At 48.5% G+C, this 21,508-nt stretch overlaps 2 protein-coding genes across 6 annotated transcripts in view; one reads left to right on the top strand and one right to left on the bottom strand.

Annotated features, from left to right (window-relative positions):
* Positions 1-21,508, top strand: part of SLC24A3 (solute carrier family 24 member 3) — an 83,484-nt gene that overhangs the window by 47,198 nt on the left and 14,778 nt on the right. For 3 of the 5 annotated variants that reach the window (XM_064146723.1, XM_064146721.1, XM_064146722.1), the window contains 7 exons: positions 1,814-1,974; positions 2,501-2,771; positions 3,532-3,698; positions 6,302-6,416; positions 7,219-7,331; positions 16,856-16,921; positions 18,359-21,106. In XM_064146723.1, coding sequence (XP_064002793.1) covers positions 1,814-1,974; positions 2,501-2,771; positions 3,532-3,698; positions 6,302-6,416; positions 7,219-7,331; positions 16,856-16,921; positions 18,359-18,508 — 1,043 coding nt within the window. In that variant the 3' untranslated portion in view covers positions 18,509-21,106. Of the gene's footprint in view, positions 1-1,813; positions 1,975-2,500; positions 2,772-3,531; positions 3,699-6,301; positions 6,417-7,218; positions 7,332-16,855; positions 16,922-18,358; positions 21,107-21,508 lie in introns of those variants that run through there. The other 2 variants (XM_064146724.1, XM_064146725.1) reach the window with 1 other exon arrangement.
* Positions 5,728-21,508, bottom strand: part of LOC135177059 (cysteine-rich venom protein kaouthin-2-like) — a 216,639-nt gene continuing 200,858 nt past the window's right edge. The window contains exon 10 of the transcript XR_010302891.1: positions 5,728-5,741. The gene's annotated coding sequence lies outside the window, so the exon portion shown is untranslated. The remainder of the gene's footprint in view (positions 5,742-21,508) is intronic.

Genomic DNA, 21,508 nt, shown 5'->3' with positions numbered 1-21,508 from the left:
TGTGTGCATTTTCAATCTTGTCTGTATTTGCAGAGGATAATTATTTTAGCTTTGCAGCAGCCAACAGCTTGTGCAGGAAGTGCTTGTGATTTGTATGGACCTATCTGTATGAAGATTTAGAGATGCAGTCATGTAAGGAAGAAAAGAGGAAACGTAGATGGATTTATTTGCTAACCTCAGACTGCTGGAGCTGAGGCCAGCTACCATTTTACTGCCCCATTGCTGAGGGAAGGCTTTTGTGGGTGCTGTGCACACTGATTTGAGGAAGCTGGGTTTATGGGAACAGCTATCCTTAGCCTGGGGCTCTCAACAGCAGAGCAGTGCTGGCAAGGTGACAGCAGTCTGTACCAGTAAAGCCAGACTGGTGAAACTCAGCCAGAACTCAGGCCTTAGTCATGTCAGTTTTACCCACTGGCCCCAGGGCTTAGCACAAGTGAGGCAGTGCTGACTGTGGGATTTGGTTTAAGTCCCCCCAGAGTGCTTCTTTGTATGACGTGGCTGAGCTGCTGGTAACTTCTTGTTTTGGGACACTGGTGTTACTCAAACTGCTCGAGGAAGGAAGGTGAAAGAATTGCTTCGTTTTCTTGCAGCTTGTTCCTGTGTTTACTTGGCAGTAGGCCACTGGAGGCCCAGGCAGGCGGGAGGCACTGCTGCACACACCAGCCAGTAGCATGGGGTCACAAGCAGCACCCAGTGCAGCAGGTTCAGACACTGCTGGGGGGGGTTCAGATGCTACTCTTTGTTATCTGAGGCCTTTTCTGAACAGGTGACCAAAAAGAATCAAACAGAAGGATTTCTGTGTTTGGGGCAGTTTCCCCTTCGGTGCCATGCAGGAAATGCCAGCATGAGAGAAGCCACAAGGAAAGGCTGCTTGGCTGTTTTGAGTTTGTTGAATATGGATGATCCTATTTACTTACCTTAATCCATGGAAGTCTTCTCCATCAGAAGAAACCCAAACTGAGGAGATACTCTGCTGTGAGACTAATAGTGATGGCAGTAAATAGCGTTCCTGTGAGCCACTCGCCAGTGTTCAGCACTGATTCTAATAAATCAAAGCAGATGTGTCTGGGAAGAGCTCAGGTTTCCCTGCTTCCAAGTCCCAGTTCTGGGCCAGAATTCTCAGTACAAAGTGGCATCTGCATGCATAAAGGATGGACGCTGGCACTGTGCCACTCCAGAGGTAGTAGACACTGGCACTGTGCCCCAGCTGGAGTGTGATGCAGGTACCCACCCCTGTCTGCTTGCTCCTTGGTCCCGCACTGTGGGTTACACCCCACAGACTGCCACATGAGCTTGCTGCCAGGTTTGATGGCACTTCCCAGCTATGAGTTGCAATCCCAGGGTGCAGGAACCTGCTTTTCACTGGTATCTTGGAGGGGCACAGCGACGATTTCCTCGCCATCATGTGCAGTTAATGGTGGGTGAGGCCAGTATCCTCCCAGGAGTGCAGATCCTACCAGCAGAATTAATGCAGCTTCACTGCAGCACCATTTCTGCCTTGGCAGTGGAGCTGCTGTGGAAGCAGTGATCTGCCTGATGCAGGCCTGTGATGAACTGTGCAGAGCAGCTGTAATTCTCTGTCATGAGCACCAGTGGAGGTACTGTCTTGCCAGTTCATTTAAAGACAGAAATGTAGAGCATGTAAAGACAGAAAATAAGGACAAAGGAGGCACTTCTTGAATGACAGCAGCTGAAGGAATGGTGCTTAAAAGCACTTCTGAAACCCACACATCTATTACTCTGAAAGCCAGGTGGGGCAGAGAGGGAGGCTGCTGGCAGAAGACCTCAGTTTCTCGTTCTTCCTTGGCTGCAGGAAATTTCCACCGTAAAGCCTCAGTGATTATGGTGGATGAGCTGCTGTCTGCCTACCCACACCAGCTTTCCTTTTCTGAGGCTGGGCTCCGCATCATGATTACCAGCCACTTCCCTCCCAAAACACGGCTCTCCATGGCCAGCCGCATGCTCATCAATGAGGTATGGCTCTTTCTCTCCCCATACCTCCCCTTCTCCTCCTACAGTTGCCTTTTCCTCTAGCAGTGTTTGGGCTGAAATGGAGCTCTTGTGTTTCTTCTGGATCCCTGGTGCCACTTTCCCAGATTCATTCTTCTGACACTGACTCGGTTACATCACCCCTTGCTAGCTGTCCCCATGGAGGTTTTAGCAGAGCAAGTTTCAAGTCGTGGCTGTGTTAGCTGCAGCTGTTAGCTGCAGCGGGAGGTGCCTCCTGCGTTCATCTGGCATGAATATCACTTGCGCTCATTAAATAACGTAGTGCTCCAGGGTGTCTGCACTGAGTCTGACCCTGGCCTTTTGTACTACTTGTGCAGTTGGTTCTCCAGCCAGAGGTTCTTCTCCCGTGGAGGAGATTTAGTGAGGTGAGATTTATCTGGTCATCCCCAAGCAAGCATCACCTCTTCCCTGCTTGAAAGAACTCAGCACGTTTCTGTCTCCTAAGGAAAGAAATCTGTCTTTCAGCAAGAGTTTGTGCCTGTATTTGCAGAGACAAAGGCTGATCAACAGCAGGACTTACACCAACGGCGAGTCGGAAGTAGCCATCAAAATACCTGTCAAGCAGGTGGTGGAGAACGGAACGGGCCCCAGCAGTGCTGCCGAGCGGGGCGTGAACGGCACGCGGCGGGACGAGGACGTAGCCGAGGCTGGGAACGAGACAGAGAACGAGAATGAGGACAACGAGAACAACGAAAATGATGAGGAAGAGGATGACGATGAGGAGGACCATGGGGGGCCGTACACGCCTTTTGACCTGCCCAGTAAGAAGCACCTGGGTTTGTGTTGTTCCAGAAAACAAAACTCAGCTTGGGTATGCCAGAAAGCATCGCAGATGTGCATTGAGGTAGAAGGGTTTCTCGGGGCTCCGTCAGCCTGCACCTCGTAGTGTGGTTTGTGGTCACAAGTGAAAAGACAAGAGGGACTGGGAAGCAGCAGGATATAGACTCCTGGGCTTCAGGTGCCTCTGCTGTGGCTCATGTGTTGACCCAGTGCTGCTGTTGCAGTCAGAGGGGAGAGGCAGCAATCTCCACTGGGTGCGTTCCTACCCCCATAAGCTGGGTCATCCCCTGGACAGATCTTTCTTTCTCTGCTGACTGCAGAGGAAGCTGAGGATGAAGGGGCTGCTGGCAAGGTGCTGTAATGCAGGCCAGATGTTCCTGTGTCTAGGCCTTGCCTTTGCTGGGAAATGAAGTGTGCTCTTACCTGAGTGGGAAGGTGTGGTGCTAGCAGAGACAAGGCGGTGGTGGTGCTGATGTGGAGCAGGAAGAAAAGGAGGTGCTGGGTGCCTCTGCTTGCTGCTGCTGCTAACTAGGCACAGCCATGGTGTCTTCTCCCTTTTCTTGCTTAGAAAGTCAGAACAACTATGTGACTTGTACATGCCTTGGTTGGCTGAGCACTGTGCCTGTAGGATGGAGATCTTCTTTTTGCCAGCTTCCTATTACCCTAAAATGAAAACATTCTGGACCAGAAGAGGCAAGAATTGTGATTGTTTCACCCTTTATTTTCCCTTTTGTTTTACAGCTGGCAAGATAGAAATCTTAAAGTGGCTCTTCACATGGCCACTGAGTTTTGTCCTGTACTTCACAGTGCCCAACTGTAACAAACCCCACTTGGAAAAATGGTTCATGGTTACCTTTGCTTCCTCTACCCTCTGGATTGCTGCTTTCTCCTACATGATGGTGTGGATGGTAAGTGCCAGCTGGAGCAGAAACCACAGCCTGGGGCAGGCAACAGAAAGTAGGTTTTGTCAGCTTAGGGATGTGTACAAGTCTCTGTATGCCTAAAGCTTTAGATAAGGACCATGAAGTCTGCTTCCATTTGCACTAGGCCTGTCCACACTCAGAGAAGAAAATTAGGGGCCAGTAGCCATGGCCTTTGAACGTGATCCAGCACTGGAACTTCACACAGATTTTGAACCCTTACACCAGTTTAACACCTCGATGATATGCAGGGCAGTGAAAAGAGAGCCTGGTGCTGCTAAGAATGTGACCTCAATAGCTCTTCCTTTTCTTGGAGCATGCTAGCTGAAGAGACAGAGTTGTGAGCAGTAAGGCTTTGAACTCAGCATGAACAAAAGCACAACATTCAGCCAGGTTCTTGCACAGCTGCTCCAGCCAACAGGAACTTCATTCTACCTCATTATTCTAAAGGTAGAAGGGATAAATAAAAATGAACACGAGGAAATCCAAGCACAGGTGAGCTGCTCACAGGAGGGCTTTGTGTAGTGGGTGGGTCACTGAGCCAGTTAGCTTACTGCAGGCTGCATTACAAACGTTGGGTGAAAAGTGTGAGGCTTGCTCGCTAGGTTTGAGGCAATACTGCAGCATGGGCTGTGTTTCTTCTGGAGTGCTCTGTACTCTGAAGTAGACTCTGACACTGGTGGGCCATTGGCATCAGATGGCTTAACAAGGGAGCCCGCTGCACTTGTGACAGTGCATGATTCATGCTCTGCCTCTGTGTGTGATCCAGAGAGCCTGGAGATACCTCTCCAAAGCACTGGCCTCTGGGGAGTCACTGCTTCAGAATTCATCCTTGCACTAAATGCAGAAGTGAATGCCAGGGTTTTCCTCTTGAACTGATCAAAGCAGTTAGAGAAAAGGGGGGTTTATTTTACTTTGGTTTCATGACTCATGCTACTCTCAACAGGAAATAGGCAGTTACTTGTTTTCTTCCATTGTTTATCTGCTAGGAGGAGGTGTTTCTGGAGGAAAAAGATCTCCTGTCTTTCCATGGTTGAACTACCAGGGCTGTGGGGTCACTGTGCCACTTCAGACATACGATTCACATTTCTGGGAGTGTGCTGCAGAGAGTTCAGCAGAGCAATCAAATGTGGCTAATAGGAAATGGACATTCTTAGACAAAGGCATCCAAAATCCAAACACACTAGCCAATTGGAAGAGCACTAATGTGTCATGGACTGCATGGCCAAAAGGAGAGGAAATTAAAGATGTCTCCTCTTTGCCCATAAGAATTGTTTGTTGCCACGTGGGGCTATGTGGCTGCAGGTATAGCATTGTCATAGCATAATCAAACACGAGGTTGCTTTGGTGCCTCCTCAGTTAATCTTTGTTTATAATGATGCCTACAAACTTCAGCCAAGATCAGGAAACTGGTAGACAAGGTAGTGGGCTTCCATCTGTTCTCTTTTCCAGGTTAGTGTCAGGAAAACTGTGGCTGGAAGGCTGAGACAGTCCGTGTGGGATCTGTCCCAGAGTAATGTCGTTTATTAGTTTGGCTGTTTAGCAATCTCACCACAGTTTGAAAACGGGCTCTGTGCATGGTCATGGAAAGTGTTACACAGAGGGGACCACAGGGCCTCCAGAACACTCCAGAAATAACTAGCAGCAACATAGCAAGCCTTAAACTCTGGGAGAGAGAATCTTGCGGCCAGTCTTTCTGATAAGGCACAATAGAAGCCAGTTGTAGAGAGGCCTGTGGATATTTACTCACAAAATACTATCTCTTGATTCCCGGGGCTAACTACACTTTCCAGGCAGTGCTCAAACACCTGAAGGGAGTTCTGTCAATGTCTTGATAGCCATTGAGAGGCTTCTAGATCATCCCAGGCTCTAACAGGGTTCTGGAAAGTGGCAGATGATCTCTGATCCTGATTCCTCTTGGACTCCAGACTTGGCATGGAGGTTTGCAGAGGTGCAGGCAGGATCTCTTGCACATGTGCAGAGGGCACGACGTCAGTGGCACTTCTCACCACGTCAGGAGGCACTTAATGCCTTCTGGTGAACCTGAGATACAGCAAGTTTGCAGGTAGTCAGAGCTTGTACGTAAAAGCTAAGCCAGTCTGAAGCATGAGGCAGAGCAGAGCAGGTTGTCAGAGCAGAGTCCACTGCTTGCAGCTTAGCTCCATTTATATTACTTGCCCGAGTGCAAAGGCTCCTTTGGCCACAGAGATTCACCAACCAAAATGGCATTTGCCAAACTGACCATATTAGGTGACCCCAGAGCTTGCTTACCCTTATTTGGGCAAGACACTCACAATTGCATAAACACCTGTGGGCACCTGTTTATCACTTTGGGAGGGGACATAATGGCCCAAGCCCTTGTTTTCCTCCTGGCCTTGCCTTCAGCAGAAGGGAGGGGCAAGCCAGGACATGTATTAGGCCTATTGGCCTTCCTGGAGGAAGGTGTGAAGAGAGTACATAGCAGGCCAGGTGATGAACACACCAAAGAATCCTGTCCTTGCTTCTCCTTAAAGACAGTCTGAGTTTCCACTGAGCAACCATGCAGCTGTGTGGTCCTGCAAGCATCTTGACAGCTTATTTCTCCTCCTTAGGTGACAATCATTGGTTACACACTGGGAATTCCAGACGTGATCATGGGCATCACCTTCCTGGCAGCTGGGACCAGCGTGCCGGACTGCATGGCAAGCCTGATCGTAGCAAGGCAAGGTGGGTTCAGCACACAGGTGCCACGCTGCTCTGGAAGTGTTTCCTTGTGTCTTCTTCCACGTCAGGTGGCACAGAGGTGTCTGTGACGTGAGAACGTGACAGAGCCCTTTTCCTGAGGGTGATGTTTAAAATAAGAACAAAGAAGGAATTAGGTTGCTATTGCAGAGAGCAGCCAGCAGCCTCTTGATGACAGTGTGGAACAACTTTAGGTGCTGTTACCAGCTTCAAGCCTTCCTCAAATGGCAGCAGTTTCTCTTAACTGTGTTACAGACTTGTTTGGAACATGCCATCAAGGGCTACGAGGACGTGCAAGATGCTGTTGTTAAGGAAAACTTTCTTCCCCTCACCTTTTGACTCCAGCAACAGCTGCTTTAAGAGGAAGCTGTCAGTACTTGTTTGAGGAGCAAAACCAGTGGCTCTTCACTGAAACAGCTGGGTACTTAAAGGACTACCCAAAGACCTCATCTAAGCAGTCCAGTAGAGAAGCTCAGGTGTTGTGCTTACAGTAAAGCAGCAAAAGCCCCTCTGTCACGTCACAAGAGCACTGGCAGGTCACAGCCAGTGGCCAAGCTCTGCTCAGCAGCAGATTAGTTAAAGGAAGTTTTCAAATGGTCCTACAAGGTGGATTCAGCCCTTTGCCCTGCCCATCACAGGGTTGGAAGAGGAAAGGGAAGGGATGGGGTGACAGGGATCTCCCTTAAGTCTTTGTCTTAACTGATGGAAATTGGATTAGCTCTGATTAAAGCGTTCCTGTTTTTCAAGTCATGAGCCATGTCTGACTGCCTGGTTTGCATCCCTGCAGGTATGGGGGATATGGCTGTGTCCAACTCCATTGGAAGCAATGTGTTTGATATTTTGATTGGCCTGGGCCTCCCGTGGGCTTTGCAGACCCTAGCAGTGAATTATGGATCATATGTAAGTCCTGCATTTATTCACTTCAGGTTTTTTTAACAAAACAGATCTGCTTAGGGAAAAGAAAAACAAGTCCAAAATTCTGTCTATCAAATTTAAAGCAATAACTCCAGTGACAGTTGAACAGTAACAGTTTTGCTCTGCTATGATATAATTGTGATTGGACATCCTCCGTCCTGTGGAGGATAAGCACTTCTGTTTCCTCCTCAAAGGCAGCTGCAATGAGCTAACTCACTAGAGCAGTTGTCATGCACTGGATAGATTCCAAATAAGGGGAATGATCCTGGGATCAGCAGGTACATGGAAATGAAATAACATAGAGAACTCTACAGCTTTTGGTAACAAAGTTGCAGTGTTACTCGACTCTTAGCACGGTGGAAGGTGAAGGACACTGTTAAGTAATGATGTTTCAGAGTATGACCATCGTAAGAAAGCACTGCAGAACTTTCCTGCTTGGGAATCACAGAACTGTCAGGGTTGGAAGGGACCTCAAAGGTCACTCAGTTCCATCCTCCCTGCCATGAGCAGGGACACCTCACACTACATCATTCAACAAAAAGGAAAGCCATACTTTGCTTCCCAAATGATAGAAAGACTCCTTCCCTAAAGGTGTTGCAAGCTCCTTCCTGAGAAGGAAGAGCAAAAGATGCCTTGAACTCCCACTGCTGCTGTTAGCTGGACAGCAGGGCAGGACAGGAAAGATTTGTGCTTTTACAATGACTGAGTGAATGCAAAGTTAGAAGACTGGAGAATCACAAAACTGTTGAGGTTGGCAAGATTGTCTTGTCCTCAGGCTGCTGCTCTAAGCAGGGTCTGCTGGAGCTTGGATGCTTGAACCATGTTCATTTGGGTCCCAAAATCCTCCAAAGATGAAGCCTGGACAGCTGCTCTCAGCAGCCTGTTCCAGTGTTTGCCCACTCCCACAGTAAAAAAGTACTCTCATGTTTAAGGGAGTTTCTGTGTCTGAAATGGTGCATGTGGCCCTCTTGTCCTCTGGGTGGATGCTTCTCTGAAGGGTTTGGTTGCACTTTATCCTCTGCTGTCATCTATTTCTGTGCATCAGTAAGCCTCTGAGTCTTGTCCAGGCTGAGCAACCCCAGCTCTTTCAGCCTCTTGGTATGTCAGATGTGACATTCCCTTGAATCATCCTTGGGGGCCCTCACTGGACGTGCTCTGGGAAGTCCATATCTTCCTTGTATGGAGGAGACCAGCACTGGACCAGGCACTCCAGATGTGTCTCACCAGCGCTGAGTAACTGACTCTTTCCCAGGCCCATTGTTGGTGGATGTTTCAGCTTGTTGTTTACTTGATTCTTCCTTTCTTGTTGCAAGCAAGGAATGGAAAACCATCCTTTGCTTCTCAGGCTGCATCTTGGAAGCACTTGTCATCTGTTTTGGAGAAGGAAGTTACCTTCTTCTGGTTCTGTACTTAAAATGTCCCTGGGGGATGTGGGTACACCAGAAATGGAGCCTTCAGGGCTTGAGAGACAGGTTGAGCAGGGGGGGCTGTACCCACATGAGGTGGTGTGGGAAGCTGGCACACCAGGCAGTGCTTGGAGCCGTCACTGTGTGCTGCAGATCACTGGCCCCTGACATCATTCACCATGTCTCTCCTCTGTATGTCTCTGGCCACAAACCAGGTCTGTCTCAGTGTGATCATCCATGTGCAAAGCTGGATTTTTATTCTCTTGCTCCCAGTGCTGACTGGAGCTAGTCCAAGCCTAAGCCAGAGAATGCTCCATCTCACACTTCTCCAGGAACATGTTAGTACTGAGGCAGAGGAGAAAAGCTCCTTCTCTGCACTCAGCCTTTTCCTTCAACTCATTTGTCAGTCCCACACTTCTGGAGTTTGGCCACTGACACCTTTCCCACCAAAAGGCAGATCTAGTTACTGTCAAATAGCTTCCACATCAGATCCCTTCTGTTTCTACAGTGTCCAATCCCTAGCCCAATTATCTTTGTTGTTGTAAGAGTCCTTGTTATTTCTGGACACCCATTAATGTCCAGGCACTATCTCTGAGTTCCTCTGTGCCTCCCACTGGACCTTCTCCACTACTCAGAGGTCACTTGGCCACCCTCTTGCTGTAGCTCTGGCCTTCTGTTATCAACCATAGCTAATCTAGCATGCCAGCAGGACTTTCAGAGAAAAGGCAGCATCCCTGTGGACCCAGACAGACCTTCGAAAGAGTTCACTTTCTCCTCTTTCCCAGCTCTGACTGCTGGACGTGTTGCTGACACTGTAATCCTGAAAGCATCCTTCCCCACTGGCTCTGGCGAATCCAGAGTGGAAGGACATTTGCTCTGTGTCTTCTTTCTAATTGCTTCCCTCTGGAATCTCTTTTTGGATGCAAAGCTGTAAACCAGACGTCAGCCAGGAGGAGCTGAGGCTGGGGATGACCAGACAGGTTCGTTTGTTCACATCAGCATTTGGGACTGCAATCATAGACCGACCCACTGCTCCTCTGCCTGTTAACTCCAGCCAATTTCAGCAAAATCCAACAATAAATCAGAAGTCTTTGAGACACTGCATTGCTTCTACACAAAAGGCAGCCAGAGAGAGGAGGAGGAACCCCAGAGGGAGCCTTGTTAGACACCAGGGGATTGAGACAGATGCAGATGCTGGAGGAACACATGGAGCCAGCAAGCGTCACTGCTTTGCTACTCACTGACCAGTTTGCTTTTCACCGTTTCAATTCCAAGGCACTGTGATAAACCTTACAACGCTAGGACAAAGTGGCCTTCATCTCCTCACAGCCAACATCTGTCTGTCTGTTCCCTGCCCCGTTCTGGCCCAGGGTACCTACATATAGAGCATCTTAAATCCTCCGAGAGAAAAGGGAGGATAGGTTCAGTGGATCTGTCAGTTCTTTGGGCAGACACTGGGGGCAGTAGCAAGGCGGTGACCCTGGACGTCTGCAGGGGACCCTGTTTCCCACAGCATCACTCCTCACTCTAGGTGTTGCTCCTCCTGCTCTAGGGTGCCAGACCCTTTGCAGGCTGTCGCATTAGCATCTGCAGCATGATGTGCTGATATCACAGCAGCAGCAATGCAGCTTTGGTAGTAATTAATTCTGATCCCAAAGACCTGCAGGGAATGATCCCCCAAGCAAGACACCTGCAGCTCTTTTAGCCAAGGGACTGGAAACATAGCAGAGTCTTTCTAATATTCCTGAATGAGGTAATTCCTCTCATATTTGGACCCTGGGGCAAAACCAGTTTGAATATTGTCAGTAGCTCCTTGGTTTCCCTTCAGCAACTGCCAGAAAAGGACTGGAAAATGGAATCGCTTTGTTATCCATTGTTTTTCCTCTGCTGTTTAGTTTCAGCCTCTGCTCCGTATTGCCTGCAGGAGCTGTGTGGGAATAGCTGGAGCTGGCATCTTTCTGTGTGCTCCACAAGGAGCGGGGAGGTAGTGTCTGTTCAGATTCAGACTCAGAAGACTTTGAGCTTACAAACTTTTCATGTGTGATCAGTCAAAACAGGGTCCTTACGCCTCGCTCTAGCTGCTCGCTAAAAGCCGAACCTCAAAGGAGAGCTTGGGAGTGTTGGTTCTTCCTCCTTGCAGTGTGAGTGAGTACTTCATCTGCAGACAGCTCTCTCCTGGGGAAGAAGCATTTCCTATTCTTGAGTGAACAGATAACTGAGTTTTTCCTTCCATAATTAGGAGGACCCCAGCTGAGGCCCCTTTTCTGCTCTCTCCTTAAAAACTGAAATGATCTCATCTCTCTCTCTGACTTCTGAGCATTTTGCTGGCCCGGTTGTCCCTTGACTTACACATGGACACGTGCCCTGAGAAAAGCCATTGGTCTGAGGAGTCAGCCTGGCTGATTGCTACACGAATTTGACAGATTATGGAAACATCTTTTTCTTCAGCTTTCATACCAGATTTCAGAATCTTCTGAGCTCAAGGTTAGAAGTTGCGGTAAGAAGCAGGGCAGGCTGCGATGGCAATCAGAGAAGTGGGAACGGTTCATTGGTGAAAAACTGTATTCCCAAAGCTGTAGACTTTCATCCCAAACTCAAATACAGAAAAAGGCAAGAGGACAGCTGAAATAAGTGAACAGCGTCTCAAAACCACTGAAGGAGCTGGGGTGGTTTCGTCTGGAGAAGAGAAGGCTGAGTGGACACCAAAGGAGGCTGTAGTGAGGTCAGTATTAGTCTCTTCTCCCAAGTAACTAGAGATAGGACATGAGGAAATGAGTGTCAGTGGTGCCAGGGCAGATCCAGGTTGGGTATCAGGAAAATTTTCTTTCCTGCAAGAGTAGTTAGGCATTGGAACAGGCTGCCCAGGGAGGTGGTGGAATCACCGTCCCTCGGGGTGTTTGAGCACTGTAGATGTGCCACTTCAGGATACAGTTTAGTGGTCATGATAGATGAGTTATTGTTGGACTTGATGATCTTGAAGGTCTTTTCCAACCTTAATGATTCTGTGATTCTAAAACAATTCAGGAAGGGGTTTTAGGAAAACTTTGGCATTAGCAGGCAAGAGAAACCATCAGGAATGTGTTAGACTTGCTGTTTTGTTCTGATGAGCAGCCTCTGCTGTGCACCCATTAGCGCAAAAACATGCAGAGCTGCAGCAAACTTAGAATCATAGAATCATTGAGGCTGCAAAAGACTTCTGAGATCAAGTCCAGCCTTCTACCCAGTATCTCCATGACCGCTAGACCATGTCCCAAAGTGCCACATCTACTTCTTGAAAGACACCAGGGATGGTGTCTCCACCAGCTCCCTGGGCAGCCTGTTCCGATGACTCACCACTCTTTCAGCAAAGAAATTCTTCCTGATACCCAACCTAAACTTCTCTGGTGCAGCAATCATGAGTAGGAACATGAAATATGTTCTCCTCTGAAACAGTGCAGCCTCCTTGTTGCTGATAGATAAGTAATAGCAGTGTTTGCTCAAATTAAGTGTCCTCTTGTTCATTAGTGTTTGGGGATGGATCGGAACCATTTCCAGCTACCCAAGAAATCCTCTGATTACTCTTAATGTGCTTAAAGTGTCCAGTAGCAGATTTGATAGAGGGAATGTGTGTGCTCACACCTCATGCTGTAGGCTGTTTGCTCAAGCCTGCCTCCCTCAGCTCTGCTAAAGGAGAGTGCTCTGTGACCTGCGCATTAGGGAAGTCAAGTTGCTGCTGCCTGATCTGAGGTTGGAATCCTCCTAAGGAGCAAAACTAGAAGTGAGTAGATTGAGATTGGATGGTAGGAAGAAGTTCTTCACCATGAGGGTGGTAAGACACTGGAACAGGTTGCCCAGGGAGGTGGTGGAAGCGCCACCCTTGGGAGTGTTTAAGGCCAGGCTGGATGTGGCTCTGAGCAACCTGATCTAGCGTGAGGTGTCCCTGCCCATGGGAGAGGGGTTAGAACTGGATTATCCTTGAGGTCCTTTCCAGCCCTGACAATTCTATAATTCTATGATTATAGCACCAGTGCAAGGTTTACTGGAGGACTCCAAACAGCAGTTGTATCTGCAATGAGGGAGGTGTTTTGTGGGGAAATCAGCCTGCTCCAAGGCTGTCTTAAATGAGGCAGAGACACCACGGGCACGGTGCGTGAACGTTTGCCATTGTCCACGTGAGCAGAAGCCTGCTGAGGTCAGACTTGGTGCCTGTGCCAGAAAAGCAGTGCCCCATGCACAGCTGGGCTCCTGCAGCTCTCTGCAGACCAGATCAGCCTATTTGTGTGCACAAAATTGTAACTACACAGCACACATGCTGCAACTCCTGCATGCATCCAGAGTTACACTCAGCGCCCAGCTGTGGAATCCGTCTCCCAGCGATCGCAGAGCAAATCTGCTTTTGGGTCAGGTGTACATCAGTCTCTTCCTGTTACTCTTCATTCACTTCCCATTATTTTATAGCCCTTCTGTCCTATTATCTTTGTCCTCCTCTGTGCCTTTTCTGTCTGCTCCATGGCAGGGGGAGATGCCATGCATGCATCATCTCCTGACCCACGCTGGAAGCATCTGGAATTCCGCATAACTTCTACAGTGCTTTGAGCTCACCAAGGAGGGTTTTTCAACCCGAAGCATTATGTTTTTTCTTCCAGAATGTCCAGCTGTGATACATATCCAGTTCAGCCAAATGAGCTTCCTGACAAAGTGCATTCCAGAGCTAGCATTTGCTTCCCCCAGGAAACCACTCTTTGCTATGTACGTGGAAGGCTTTTAAGCCTGCTGTCCCATGACAGACTGCGGTATTAGGCGATGACACTAACAAATGCTCCGATTGTTTTTGGTGTTGTTGGGGTTTTTTGGATGGTTTGTTTGGTTGTTGTTTGGTTTTTGTTTTGGTTTTGAGAAAAAACAAGCACTGGAAAGTGAAAATTACCTTAGAACTTTTCACCCCTCCCAGGAAATCTTTCCTTTCTCTGGGAGTAGTCAAGCCTCAACACAAGGGGGGATTTCTTTATTGTAAGGGTCCCAGAGCCTGGCACAGGCTCCCTAGGGAGGCTGTGGAGTCTCCTTCTCTGGAGCCTTTTAAGGCCTGTCGGGATGTGCTCCTGTGTGACCTGAGCTAGATTGTATGGTCCTGCTCTGGCAGGGGAGTTGGACTTGATGATCTCTTTGGGTCCTTTCCAACTCCTGACATTCTGAGATCCTGCGAACAAAGACACATTCTTATTATTTAGGTTAATGAATAGCTAATTGCTTTGCTACAGACTGGGAGCTGGGCCAGATGCTGGGCCAGGTGCGTTGCTAATTAAGCTTGAGTCGAGCACTGTTAACCTGGAGTTAATACAGCAATACCACTGCAAGGGCAGAGTGGTGCTGATGCTGCTGGAGGGGTTGCCATGTGTGCACAGTTCGACCTTACTAGAAACAAGTTCTTTGCAGTGAGGGTGGTGAGACACTGGCACAGGTTGCCCAGGGAGGCTGTGGCTGCTCCCTCCCTGGCGGTGTTCAAGGCCAGGTTGGACGAGGCCTTCAGCGACCTGTTCTAAGTGGGAGGTGTCCCTGCCTATGGCAGGGGTTTGGAACTGGCAGATCCTTGAGGTCCCTTCCAACCTAAGCCATGCTGTGATTCTGTTTTATGATTCTATGACCTGTATCCCTCTTATGTTCATAAAGTGGTAGAAAATAGCATACACCTTCTACTTCTGAGTAATCCTCCCTAGCAACTTTCATTGCCCTGAATGACCTCCAAAGAGACTCCTAAAGCAGCAGCCCCAAACACCTCTCTTTGGAAGCAGAATCCTCTGCAAAGTGGACACCGAGGCCCTTGGAATGGTCTTCTTCCCAAATTCTGCTGGTTTTGTAGAGGCTGTTGATGTAAGTGAGAAGCAGCAACTGTGCTTCAGGTTGAATTCAGACATTTGCCCTGCTAAAATTATCCCAGCTGCTTCCTTTGCTTCCTTTTTCTGTAAATTCCTTTCCAGTGGATGTATTTCTGTGCTGACAGTTTTCACAGATGTTGGCATTGGTCAGGCAGAATTCCTGACTGAACTCCAGATGGGAATTTAGTGTAAAACTGTATCTGTCTTCCCAAGCCAGCTGCTGCTCATTTTGGGGTAGCAGGGAGGGTGACTTTAAACTTGTGTTTTCATTACAGAAAGTTAGTTTAGTGCTTGTGTTTTCATTTCAGATTAGCTGAAATGGAAATTCAGGTTAGCTGTCAGGTATGGACCATTCACATTAGTGGAAGCAGGAGAAGAGAAGTGGATGCACAGGAGTGAATGAAGCACTGTGAACCAGTCCATCTCTCCAGGGAGCAGTAACGTGTGCACAGAGCCCCTAGATTAGCTTGCCCTGGCTCCTTGGAGTAATAGGAAACATGATGTGGGTGGAGTATCAAAGAAAAACATCTTCTGGGTCAGAACCTGGCACTGTCTTTATACCCCAGCTCTGATTTCAGCACAGCTTTGAGGTTTGCTTGGCACTGGTGTCAGAAGCTGTGGTGGCCTTAGAGACATAGCTGCAAAAATACACTTCCTCCTGCCTGCCACCTACAACCTGCAGTTTCCATTAACAGTTTTCACCCTCAGTTATGCAGACAGCCCCAGAATTGGCCTTCACACCCTGCAGCAATTCAAACCTTTCAGTTCTTGGGAAGCTCAGTCCAGAGAGAGTATTGTAACAGCCACAACAGTACCTGAAGCAGACTTACAGGAAGGCTGGGGAATGACTGTTTAAAATGGCTTGGAGTGATAGGATGGGGGCAACGGTTTGAAACTGGAGCAGGGGAGATTTAGCCTGGACAGCAGGAGGAAATTTCTTGACAATGAGAGCAGTGAAATACTGGAACAAGCTGCCCAGGAATGTGGTTGAGGCCCTATTGCTGCAGACCTTCAAGATCAGCCTTGATGTGTTCCTGGGCAGCATAATGTAGAATCACAGAGTCAGTCAGGGTTGGAAGAGACCAAAAGGATCATCTAGTTCCAGCCCCACTGCCATGGGCAGGGACACCCTACCCTACATCAGGGTAGTTGAAGGTGTCCCTGCTGACTGCAGGGGGGTTGGAAAAGTGACCTTTGAGAGTTCCTTCTGTTGTGATGTACTCTATGTTCAATATCTTTAGTGATGATCTGGAGCAGGGGATTGAGTCCAGCATCAGTTTGCAGATGACACCAGGCTAGGAGCAGCTGTGGAGCTGTTGGAGGGTAGGAGAGCCCTGCAGAGGGACATGGCCAGGCTGAATGGGTGGGCAGAGGCCAATGGGATGAGACTGAACAAGGCCAAGGGCAGGGTTCTGCACTTGGGCCACAACAACCCCAAGCAGCGCTACAGGCTGGGGCCAGAGTGGCTGAGAGCAGCCAGGCAGAGAGGGCCCTGGGGGTGCTGGTAGAGAGGAGCTGCAGAGGAGGCAGCAGTGCCCAGGTGGGCAGCAGAGCCAATGGCATCCTGGGCTGGCTCAGGAGCAGTGTGGGCAGCAGGACAAGGGAGGTTCTTGTGCCCCTGTGCTCAGCACTGCTCAGGCCACCCCTGCAGTGCTGTGTCCAGTTCTGGGCTCCTCCATTGCAGAGAGATGTTGAGGTGCTGGAAGGTGTTTGGAGAAGGGCAGCAAGGCTGGGGAGGGGCCTGGAGCAGAGCCCTGTGAGGAGAGGCTGAGGGAGCTGGGGGTGTGCAGCCTGCAGAAGAGGAGGTTCAGGGCAGAGCTCATTGCTGTCTGCAACTCCCTGCAGGGAGGCTGTAGCCAGGTGGGGTTGGGCTCTGCTGCCAGGCAAGCAGCAACAGAAGAACGGGACACAGTCTCAGGTTGTACCAGGGCAGGTCTAGGCTGGATGTTGTTGGGAAGTTGTTGTCAGAGAGAGTGATTGGCATTGGAATGGGCTGCCCAGGGAGGTGGTGGAGTGGCTGTGGCTAGAGGTGTTGAAGCCAAGCCTGGCTGGGGCACTTAGTGCCATGGTCTGGTTGCTTGGCCAGGGCTGGGTGCTAGGTTGGGCTGGACGAGCTTGGAGGTCTCTTCCAACCTGCTTGATTCTGTGATTCTGTGACTTTACATGTCCTGCACTTTGCAGGCCAGGACTTGGAGAGAAATGCTGTTGCTTGAACCTGTGCCATGGCTTTCTAAACTCCTTTCTTTTCCAGATTCGGTTGAACAGCAGAGGACTTATCTATTCTGTTGGTCTCCTGCTGGCATCTGTTTTTGTCACAGTATGTATATAGTCCTTTGTCCTCCATTGCCAAAAGTGGTTTTCATAGAAGTTTTCCTGTCTTGCCTCCAGCTGTGCTAGTGGTTGCCCAGGCTGTTATTAAGGGATAGCAGTGGTCACTACTACTGTATATGTCTCTGGCAGTTTGCAGAAGCCATCACTGTTGCAGGATGGCTCTCACAGGTTGTGACTCACAGGAGAAGCCTGAGAGGACCATTAGTAACAATCAGTTGTTTTTCATGCTAGAGTTGAAGCAGATCCTTTGATGTATGGTGAGATTCACTCTCCTGCTGAACAGGTGGACAGAGTGCTGTACAGTTTGCTTTGGCCCTCTTTCGGGAGCCTTCTGAAATCCAGCACAGACCAGAACAGTGCTAGCGTGTGACACTGTTTCCATTGAAATCAGTGTCCTGTGCTCCCTGACTTGTCCAAGTCCAGCACAGCAGATTAGAAATGATAAGAGAGGAGAGGATTTATGTAACATACTTGTGCTGGTTTGGCTGTTCCCCACCCCCCCACACTTAAGAAAATCACCCAGGCTGGACTCAGCGGCTCTGGAAATTGAGTCAAGCTTTACACTGACAGCTTAGCACAACAGGCAAGCAGGTAGCTACAACCTATGCAGCTATAGACCAGTTAAAAAGTAACCGAGAAACACAGCAGCCCTCCCAGAAACCTGAGTCCCCAGCAGGGGCTCCCAGCCACCCTCCCACCTTCTCCCCACTCCTCTACCTTACCCCAGACTTTGCCTTATGCTTAAGGTAGTTTGGAGGGTCGGCAGGGGGGTTAGGAAGCAGATGGGTTAGTCAGACAGGTTAGAGAGAGAAGTGCAGGCCAAAAAGCCCAGAGAGAGACTCCCTAATCTATATTTATGTTCTTGTTCTTATCCATCTCAGCAAGCCTATGAGTGCAGCAGACATCACCACTGTTTCCTTTTCACAGCCTGTCATCTAATTCTACTCACCAAACATTCTAGCTGGGCTCAAACTAGCACAGTACTCCAAAGCTTGAGGATTTAACCCTTCAAGAGATTCGTGTGGAAGACAGTAAGCCAAGCCAAGCACAGCCTTAGGGTGCGTGGGTCAAGACAGCAGTGCTGAGGGGCACGTGAAGCATTTTGGGTGGAGCAGCAAGCAGCTGGTCTTTGAAAAGGTCTCTGGTTTAGTTAGGTGGGATGGTTCCTGTCAGTAAGAATCTCACTGCAGAAACTTAGGGCCCTTGGGCCAGGACTCAAGGTGATTTAAGTCGGTGTGACTGCACGCATTTGCTTCTGCCGTGGGCTCCAGCTCGCCTGTTGCGGGTCTTGCATCGTGCTCGCCTCCGGGTGACCGCGGTCAGCAAGGGGACAGTCACCCTGCTGCTCCTGTGGTTGGGAAGGGGCTTTTGCCCGGTGTTAGGAGTGTGGCTGCTGGGTTGGCTTACTCTGTGTTTGTCGTAGGTGTTTGGCGTCCACGTGAACAAATGGAGGCTGGATAAGAAGCTAGGGTGTGTGTGCCTGTCCCTTTACGGCATCTTCCTGTGTTTCTCCATCATGACAGAATTCAATGTCTTCACCTTTGTGAACTTACCCATGTGCAGAGAGCACTAATGCAGGTGGGGACTGTCGGGAGGAACTTCCATTTTACCTGTGCAATACAAACCAGGGCTGGCGTCTCCGGAACGCGGCGCACCTCCGAGTCGTGATGTGTATCCTGCTCGCTGTTCGTAGGACCCCGCGGCCCCATCTGGGCCTGCCCTCTCCCAGACCCCCCCGCACAGCCGGGAGAAGATGATTTCTGTTGTTGTTTTTCCCCAGCATCCATGTGATAGCCTAGCTCAGCTTTTCAACAGTGTGACTGGGACTCTAGATGAACTGGCTGCTAACTGGCATCGAGCCAGGCAAAACTGGTCTGCTACAATTCCTTTTTTGGTTCTTTAAGTTATTTGATGGAAGACTAAACTAATTTATGACTTGAGACTGTCGCTACAACGCAGAAGAGGATACACCACACAGGAGCAGATTTCCAAGGAGAATAATTTTTGGTTGGGTTTTGATGTTTGGGTTTTTTGGGTTTTTTGCGTGCAGTACTTTTTTATAGTTCTGGGAGTTTGTTTTAAGATTTTCTGTTGTTGTTGTTTTTAATTGCTAGAGATCATCTGTTTTTATTACAGCTTCTCCTCCTGAGCACTGGGGCTCCTGTAACGATCCAGACATCACAGGGCAGTGTAGCATGGGAACACAGTTCAAGGTACTTGTTGAAGGGTTTGCCATGTGTTAAAAGAAGGTTGTCGAGGCAAGAGACGATGATTTTTACCGCAACTGATGAGTCTTGTACAGGAATGAAAGGCAAAGGTCAAACACTGCCACCACTTTACTACTAACGTTGGAGTTCTGGCACTAGGGTGTTTAAGGTATTTCCAAGCAATAGTTTGATTACCAGCCCAGGAGGGCTGCCAAGGAGGTGTCCTGATGTTTTGCTGTTTGGTTGCTTGTTTTTGGGTTTCTTTAAATTGTTCTGCACATGCAAATGGAAGGTCAGAACTTTGCTTCATCAAACTTCTTGTTTTGGGGGGATTCAGTTGTTTGCCTTCTTTGTTCTGAGAAGGGCGTAAATGCGCGCCGGAACTTTTCTGAGTGAGTTACAGACACTGGTTTCTTGAAAAGGAAAGAGGCATATTTTGCACAGACACAGTTACTGAAGTCGTTATTTGCCATTCTTTAAAGCATACACTGGACCTTGCCAGACATTTGTCTTCTTCAGCAGTCAAACCTCTCTGATGGACAGATGATGCGGATACATCACCCCTCCTTTGGAAGGGAGGGAGACACAAAAGAGAGATGGCACTTTGTAAGATGTGGAGTATCTTCAAATGCAGACTGACTTACAAACCTTAAGTTATTGTGAAAGTTTAGCTCTCCACGGTTCCAATATCATTCTGTATTAATATGCAGAACACATCATCACAGCTTCATCTGTATGTATTGATACTGTGGATTCATGCCAGTGCTGGCTCTTGTATTTCCTTTAAGCACTGATCACTTCTGATTCATTTTTGGTATGGTTTTTCCCTCTTTCTTGTATATGTTCTACTATGAAATGTATTAAGATACTACCAGCTAGGTGAATGTTTTTGTCTATGGTACAAACAGTGGCAAATTGGTAGTAAAGGCACAGCAAACCCTATGTGAAAGAAAGAAAGAAAAAGAAATCCCCAAATCATCAAACCCTAAACTGTAGCAGGAGAAAAAACTGCAAACCTCCAACTAAAAAAAAAGAGAGCCCCATAGATGGACAGCAAGCCAAGGTTTAATTCCTGTGCACTTTTGGAAGTGGTCTGTCTCCAGTTTAATTTTCCTTGGGCAAGACCTTGCAAATGCAGATATTTCCAGCCCATGGGTTTGGGTCAGCTCAGCACCTGATCTTCTCTCTGTGGCACTGACTGGGTGAAGGCGCCAGAAGCCGTCGTGCCACGCGTGCCGAGGAAGTCCAGCAGAGCCAAGCTGCCTGCCGCTGTCCCCAGCGAACAAAGTGTGCTCCTGGATCTCTGGCAAGGAGGAGAAGCAAGGCTCCAGGAACAGGCAGCGATGCCGTGTCTGCATCATCATTTGTCCCTCTGGAAAACACTTGTGTTTCCACTTGTCGAGCTATGCAGCCTGTTGTCTGAGCAGCCTCCTCGTGACTATACCCGCTGGATGTTCTCTTGTCTTAGGATGCCCAATGTACCTTCCTGTTGTGTTTGTTGTTTGCTTGAGTTCTGTTGGTTTGGTTTTTTGTTTGTTTTTTTTTTTTCTTTCCTTTTATTAATGAGATTAATAATAATAACAACCACTAAAATGCTTCCTTAAGGCAAACAACATTAGCAACAATCTGGCACGTGTCACCAAAATCCACCCTGTGAACACAGCTGGGCTCTTGCAGCGAGACGCAGTTGCTCCTAAGCAGAGTGTTTCCCTGTGTGACAGAAGGGACAGATTTGGGCAAGAATTATTTAAAATTAAAAAAGAAAGAGAGAGGAAAAGAAAGGAAAAGTTTCCCATCAGAGCCTACTGTAGCTTCTATTTTGAATATTTATACTGCTGCTCCAATGGAGCCAGTCGGATCTATTTCTGCGAAATAGCCCTTACCTATCCCGGGGCACAAACCCTGCACCGTGTTTTGTAAGAACTTCTCCTGTCAGTGTGCATTAAATACTGTAGTGTACTGTAGCTTTGCATCGTGTGTAAAACCTCAAGTACCTTCTTTTGACACTTGGCTGTTGTGCAAGAGCCTTCTGCAAGCTGTGCTAAGCCAGAAGCAAAAGGAACTTTGCCGTTAACTGTGCCATATATGAATGGATAAGTGCTTCCTGAATTGAAGGATTCATGTGCTTCTGATTTTGCAACCAAACCAACCAGTGCAGACCTGGTTTGGAACGGGATAGACCAACTGAATGTGTGCATTCTTGGTTTTGTCTTCGAAAGAGAAAGAGCCTCTCGAGTGTGTTAGAGCAATCAAAGCTTATGGAGAAGTCCCCACAGCAAAAACAAAAAACCAAAACTCATGAACAATTCCAGCATCCTCCCTGTTTGACACCTGAGCTCACAGGCACTTCTGTTCGATAGCTTTAC

Source organism: Pogoniulus pusillus, chromosome 7 (assembly GCF_015220805.1).
Source record: "Pogoniulus pusillus isolate bPogPus1 chromosome 7, bPogPus1.pri, whole genome shotgun sequence".
Classification (NCBI taxonomy): domain Eukaryota; kingdom Metazoa; phylum Chordata; class Aves; order Piciformes; family Lybiidae; genus Pogoniulus; species Pogoniulus pusillus.
This window is presented reverse-complemented; position numbering and strand designations above follow the sequence as displayed.